At 51.6% G+C, this 7295-nt stretch overlaps 1 protein-coding gene across 1 annotated transcript; it reads right to left on the bottom strand.

Moving 5' to 3' along the window:
• On the bottom strand, positions 1-5657 carry MTHFD2 (methylenetetrahydrofolate dehydrogenase (NADP+ dependent) 2, methenyltetrahydrofolate cyclohydrolase). Its single transcript, XM_009879821.1, has 8 exons — positions 5587-5657; positions 4803-4987; positions 3790-3912; positions 3190-3342; positions 2993-3100; positions 2519-2611; positions 1150-1275; positions 1-345 (listed from the first exon to the last, which is right to left on the bottom strand). Exons 1-8 carry the CDS (start codon positions 5655-5657, stop codon positions 206-208), a joined length of 999 nt encoding a protein of 332 aa, XP_009878123.1. The 3' UTR covers positions 1-205.
• Between the last annotated feature and the right edge of the window lie 1638 nt (positions 5658-7295).

Below are 7295 nucleotides of genomic sequence, written 5' to 3'. Positions count from 1 at the left end.
TGCTAGCAGGAGCATAGATGTTCACACCTTACTATGATTAATGTGCCTATGCTTCAGCTTCCAATAAATATCTACGACCTCAGAATAGGAAATTCCACTTCCAATACAATAAATAAAAATATTGCATTTTCTATCGGCCTGTTTGGGAGTCAGTTTGGAATGTCGGTTTCAGTGCTAAAGAGAAAGAGAGAGAGTGTCCCCCACGTTAAGCTGTTAATGCTTCCAGCTCTTTGGGTTTCAACAGCTTCTTGGCGGCAATGATGGTGTTCTTCATCAGCATGGCAACTGTCATGGGCCCAACTCCTCCGGGGACGGGAGTGATGTAGCTGGCTTTCTTCTTCACCCCTGTGGGAAGGAAAACTAGAGCTTAGCACGTGAGTCAAGAGCGGCGACACTTCCCAAGCTGGCTGGCCGCTATGAAGCTGGAACCAGTCTAACATCACTCAAATTCCTTCAAGATTGCTAACTAAGGAATAGTAGTTTCAAGGTGGAGTTTCCCCCCCACACACACACCCCATCATCCAGGGTAGGGGGGAGCACACCACAGTCCATCCCCACTACCGAGCAAGGGTAACGGCAAAGCCCAAGCTGGGGGAAAAGCAAAAAGCAAGGTTTAACAGCTGGGTTTAGAGCACAGAAATGTGAAGTCTGAGACTAGATGCTGGCTTCACGCATGCTCTTGAGGTTGGCCACGCTGAAGTACTAAAGGTCTGATCATCCACCCTCTCTCTTTCTCCCAGGAAAAGGTTGCAGCGTCTGATCCCCGCACCTCCGGGTGCCCGGCCACATCGCAACAGCCCGTCTGGGCAGCGCTGCAGCGAAGGGGCCACGAAGAGCAGGGCAGAAGGTAAGTGCTGCCTGGTTTTATTCATCACTCGTGCTCCTGCTTTTGAATTGGTGTAGAGGCAAAGCGACCCGGCTGCTTCGGTTCAGGCTGAGCCTCCTCTGACCTCGCAGCATACAGCTTTCCCCCGGCGTATCACGGGAAGGCCAAACCCTTGCACGCGATATGATATTGGGTGCACCAAGCAAGAGAACATCAGCGTTGGTCTGCATCTGCCTCCATCGCATGAACCAGGACTTTCTCCTCCCCTTTGCAGCACCCCAGATGTTTGGTGCTTAAAGAAGCCAACGCAGAGCCCTTCGTACCTTCAAAATCCACATCCCCAACCAGCCGCGATTTGGCAGTGACGGGATCCTGCACTCTGGTTATCCCCACGTCAATAACCGCAGCTCCTTCTTTGATCATATCGGCCGTGATGAGATTGGGTATTCCTGCGAGAAGAAAACAACCACATGCTCGTGGTGGTGCTGAACAGCCCCCTCCTCCCCCTCACCTCATCTTCACATTACGTTTTGACCCACCTGGGCCCTCCTGTCTCACAAAACTGTTGGGCTTGACAATCTTGAAGGTCTTTTCCAACCTAAAAGATTCCATCATTCTACAGAACGCAAATCTACCCATAGTTGCGCAATCCAGTGCTGCTCCTCAATGTTCAGCTCAATCGGGAGTTTGAGTGGTTTATTGATAACCTCAGAATGTAAAGAACTGGAATCCACCCCCAGAAAGAGGTCTGGCAAAGCAGCGGGGACCAAAGCATCCTCTCCAAGTCGAAACCTTAAAGCTTGCACCTGAAGCCTGCGGCTTTGTTTGTTCACGCAGTTCCAGCAACTGTTTTTACACCTGCACTAAGTCAGTGAGCTGGAGCAGTGTCCGACGCCACCACGACCCAGCTTGGCAGAGGCACTGGCTTCACCCGGGGGCTGTAAAACCCCCAACGTGACAGAGGTGGCGAGCAGCAGCCCGGGGCTAAGCCGCCCTCTCAGGGTGGGGTGTGTTTGTCTGGTTCTGCCAGATACCGCCTGGTTTTCTCTCCTCCCTTCCCCACAGGCTCACACCCAGCTTCCGCTGCCAAACAGACAGCCCAAATCGGCTCAGCTTCTCTGATGATGAACTACCTCCATGCCAAGGGGACAGCCTGAAGAAGAGCACACCTCCCAGCGATTCCTTGTGCTCCAAAGACGGCACTTGCAGCCGTCCCTCAGTGTTTTGACTGTCTCTGGGTAAGCAGATGATATCTTGGTAGTCTTTTTTACCTTTTCCCCACATAAATACAGAACTGTCTGCATGTGTAACAGAGCCAGTCTGTAGCTGTTCTCTAGATGCCATCAGGTGCTCCCTGGCATACCAAGCCCTCCTGCCAGGTGTTATTTTACATTTCAAAGGCAGAGCTACAAACAAACAGCTCTGCTGGTTAAGATCAAGTATGTGGCTCCTAGGCTTAATCACAAGATAAACGGGCTGGCTCAAGCAGCCCCTCACTCGCTCTCCTAGCCCTCGCCTAGGGCAGCTCCCGATAGCCGCGCCAGACTCTCCTGCTTCAGCTAGGGAGGCCCCAGACATTCAATACCAACAGGATTGTCTCCTGCGAGAAAGGATTCCCATCAGAAACACCACACAAGCTGCAGCGCGGCACCCTCTGCGCGCCTTGCCTGTGTTGTTCAAGTCGGGTCTTACCTGCTGCCGCTACCACAATATCAGCGCGGATCGTGTGTTGCTTCAGCTGCTCCTTGGGAGTGTAGCGGTGGGATATTGTGACTGTGGCATCACCTGCAGGAGTGAGAGCTTTTCAATTCACACATACTACCCAAACCCAGCCACTTCTCTAAGTTTTCCCCTTCCAAGACCACCCGTGTATTTATCAGGAACATCAGAGCCTGATGACAAACCCCAGGGAACAGCCTACAAAGTCAGAGGGAGGGATCTGGTGTGGAAGAGGACAAGGACTCACTGAGGAAGGCTCCGAAACGTGACAAGACTGACTACATGCAGAGTTAATGCCTCAGCCTTGACCACAGCCCATGTGATGGGCCAGAGTCCTTGAGGTGCTCCTGGGACTGGTTTAGGAGCCTAAAGAGAATGATGTGACAGGCTGAGGGCTTCCTTCTGCAGCTGCCTGGCACGCAGGCTCCGAGGCCACCAAACTCCTACCTCCCGGGCGCTCGTGCCTGCCGTCCGTGTGCAGCAACATGGCGATGGGCATGCCCACATTCTTCGACCTGCCAGCCACCACCACGTTCTTCCCCAGCGTCGGGATGCCTGCAGAGGACAAGATAAGAGTCTGAAGACAAAGCACAAGCTGGAGTTATACCAGAGAGCAGCCAAATACTGCAGCAGCGGCGGCTTACCAGTTCTCTTAATGATCTCCCACACCCCCCATGGGGTAGCCGGCAACATGGAGTACTGGTCAAGGCACATGCGCCCCACATTTATCACGTGAAAGCCATCAACGTCTTTGTCTGGAGTTACAGCATTGCAAATCTTGCGTTCATCAATATGTTCTGGAAGAGAAGGAAAAGCTTTAACCCTAGGGATCAGCCAAAAACCTGCTTTTTGTGGTCAGCCAGAGCCCTGACCTGCTGCACCAGCCCCTTCAGAGGTTGGAAGCTTGAAGCTACTCAAGACTTGCAGCAAGCTCAAGGCTAACAGCTCCCACCTCTTTGGGACTACGGCATCGCTGATGCTGAGAGGGTATTTTTAGGCAGCCTCAGTGTCACAACCGAGTTCAAGCTTCTGGCTCGGGAAGCTGATACTGCCCACACAAGAATAGATTTCTGTGATTTCCCTCTCGCCAGCAACTGAACTCCTCCAGGCAGCTGTGATGGAGTAGCAACATCTTTAAGCAGCATCATGGCAGGGTGCCACCTCTCAGGTCACAGGATAACCCCTGTGCTACGCCTTAGAAGCTTTACGTAAAAACAAAACCAGATGGAAATCCAGCTACTCACCAGGCAAAGGAAGCTGGACTAACAGGCCATCCACATTGGCATCGTTATTGAGTTTGCCGATCAAATCCAGTAGCTCCTCTTCAGTGATAGAAGCCGGCCTGAGGATGGTTTCACTGCTGATTCCTGCACAACCATTGAAAGTGCTGCATTAGAGCCACATGAGCACAACTTTAACCCATGTGGATTTAAGCTTCCATGTTTCATCGCTCTACCAAATCTGCTAGGCACACACCAAGGATTGTATGGTTTGTGTAACAACAAGCACCATCCAGGCTGGAGACCCTTCCAAGTCTTGCAAGTTATGGTTAAGGACCATTAGTATCAACCTAATGACCTGGGAAAGACTATTTGAAAGCAGAGACCCTCTAAGTGTAAGGAGGACTTGGAGAAACCTAACTAAAGTGTGCTAGGATGAAGATGCAACCACACATCCTGCGGTCTCTTCTTGACACAGTAAGAAGGGAATGTTAGCCTGAAAATCTCAGCTCCGAATACAGCTTTGGCAGCAGAGAACCCAAGGAGGAATTAAACCAGTTATTGCCTCCTAGCCTCTTTCAGCACATTTTCTCCAGAAGCATACCTGGCCGAACACCGAGCAGGACCTCAGCTTGCAAGATTAGAAGGAATCAGAGGGTAGCAAGGCTGCTGAAAGATGATTGTACCTCAGGCAGTTGAGGAAAGAAGGCAAATCAGAGCCCTGTCCGTATGTTACACAGCCCTAGGAAGACTGCAAATCCAAACTACAGAGCTTATTACCACCCTAAAGGATGTGAATGGCACAATGCACACGTGAACTGTGTTATTAACTACATCCCAGCACAATAATGAAGGCAGCCAGAAGAGTCACAGCAAACGCTGGGGCAAACGTGGACTACCACGCAGCCAAGGTGAAAAGCTGCCAGATGGATGTAGCCCAAAAAGCTTCCCCCAGCCTCCAGCGTAGAGGACTCCCTGCTAAAGCAAGATAAAACAATCACTTGCTCCACTTTTTCAGAACAGAGCGAGACACATACCGACGTCAGCAGCCGCTTTGGTTTTGTTCAGCACATAGGAGTGACTCGCTGGATTTTCACCGACGAGAACAACGCTGAGGTGAGGTCTCTTGTTTCCAGCCGCTACCCACTGCTCAACCTCATGACGAGCTTCCTGCCTGATCTGCCGGGCCAGCTTCCTTCCAGAAATCACAACCGCATCATTTCTGCAACAGAGAAAGCATTACCAAAAGCAGTCAGCATGGTTAGGACCATCAAAACCATGCTCTGTGCAACACAGAGCAGGAAAAAACAGATGCCAACCACAAGCCAAGGCAGAAAAGGCTCTTTTACTCGCCTACGAGCCTATTGCACCTTTATACCAAGTTATGTTAAGCAGTATATTTCAGTCTTAGTTTACAGCTTTGCTGCTGAAAGCTGGGATCAGCAAACAAGGCTGCCAGAAGGACCAACTTATTTGTGCAGCCTGAGAAAACGCATGCAGTGCTCTTCTCTGCATGGCTAAGAGTCTGCACATATTTCATTCTAAGATACTATTAGCTCCCATTTTTAGAAATCTGCTCACCCGTTCCTTGTGAAAGCCTGACAGCTTCACTGCAAAGGACTTACACAAAGCAGAACTCACTCTATCGAGTAATTCTGCAGCGCAGGAGGCACAGTGTGCTGTGCTTCTGTACCGAGTGCTATTCCCAGAGATCCTCGTCCCCCACAAATTCCTCAGCAAGACCATCAGCCCATCTAGCACAGCACGCACCTCGCGTGAGCCAGTCTGCTCCTCTGCTCAAGTAATTGCTGCCACCGCTACCGTCGTGTTTTCAGGCTGTTAACGCCGGGCTGGGGGTTTGCAGTTTCACCCCCTCTGACAGACTCCAACATCTAGCTGGAGTAGAAGGGAACTTCGCCTGTTTGAACCACGTCAAAACAGCTCTTCGCATACATTTCTTGATCTAAATTGGTAACGGGAATATCCAGTCACTGCCAAATGCATTCCAGGCAACTGGACACCCTGCAGTATATAGAAAGGCTGCGCTGACCTACAGCTAGCTGGGAGGCCACGGCTGCCAGTCCCTGCTCACAACAGGCTGCCCACACTCCTCACGCTTTTTTTCCTTCAGGTTGTCACTATAACTCCTATTTAAACATCATTCTCATTCACTAATTGCTTTGTGGGAGGATTCACCATCACAAACTTCACTTCTAGGCTTCACTACAGCATTGTCTTGCCCTGCTGTAAGGTCCCATTACCAGCACCTTATTTACTTGGCCAATTACTCCTACCTCTGAGCTGGAACAGGCAAAGATGCTCCCTGCAGCATTACTGTCATTTATGGTGCCATCCCGAATCACGAGGACCAGCCCATTTCTGAAGCAATTGCCAAGCAATACACATCACAACTCCACAAGCCGCTCTACTTGCCACAAGGAATCCAGGAGACCACTGGCCCATGGGAAAAAGCCCAACAGCATCGAGCACAGTTTCCAACCCTCCCTGCACCACACCATCCATCAGGAGCGAGATGAATTGCTGCAGTTTCTCCTCAAAAATCCATCCGCTGCCTGCTGTACAGACCTTCTCCTACCAGGATTCCACACGAAGTCCAACACTGCTGTTTTCTGACCTTCTCTAGGTACAGTCCTCATCCTGGAGCTCTGGGGACAGCTGCCACCAGGGAGAGCCACCTCCAGACCCACGCAGGACAGCCACACCAGCCCAGGTAGGAAAGCCCTTTGCCTAAACACTTAAGAGACACAGAGGATCTTTTGTGCTTTCTTGATCCCTGTTGTACTCAAATATGTCATTTTCCCTATTTACTGGGAATTAAATGTTACCTCATTCCTAACAGCAATCGCCCCAATCAAACCCATTTAGCTCAGCTGGTCTGGCACAGGTTTTTACTGGTTATCATCAGTGTAAATTCTTATATTTTAGCCTCAGAGCTAAACCTGCACTAAACTACCGTACACCTACTTAGACATAAAAGGGAATTATTACAAGTACCTGCCAAGCCAGGGAAAGGAGAATTAATGAAGTCAGAGACTCTTCATGCCAAGAACCCACCCAAATCCTCTCCTTATGTAAGCCTGAGGCCAGGATGCCCAGCCTGGGCTCCCAGGGGATGGGGACAGCCACCAGCAGCCCCCCATTTGACTTACAGCAAAGCCAAAATATGAGTTCAGAGCCCTGCTTAGATGGGGGAACCAAAGCGCCCGAGCAGCAGAGCAAAATCCATGGGGGCGTGATGCAGAAAAGGAAGGGGAAAGGCAGTTGGGTGCACGAGTGGGGATGCTCGGGGGTCTCTGCTCCCTCTCCCACCGCGTGAACCCGGGGCTCGGGCCCGAGGGGCCCCCCTGGGGGTGGGAGGAGGGCCCGGTGCCCCTCCACCCGGGGAGACCCCGGTGTCCCGTCCCGTCCCCCCCCCCTTCCCGTGTCCGGGGATGGGACGGCACACACCATGCAAGGCGGCAGCGGGATTTCATCAGCCTGCACCGCCCAGGGCGGCCACCGGGGGGACG

The sequence above is a fragment of the Charadrius vociferus genome, unplaced genomic scaffold (genome assembly GCF_000708025.1).
Source record: "Charadrius vociferus isolate BGI_N301 unplaced genomic scaffold, ASM70802v2 scaffold682, whole genome shotgun sequence".
Lineage (NCBI taxonomy): Eukaryota > Metazoa > Chordata > Aves > Charadriiformes > Charadriidae > Charadrius > Charadrius vociferus.
Note: the sequence above shows the minus strand (reverse complement) of the source record. Positions and strands in the feature narration are given on the sequence as shown.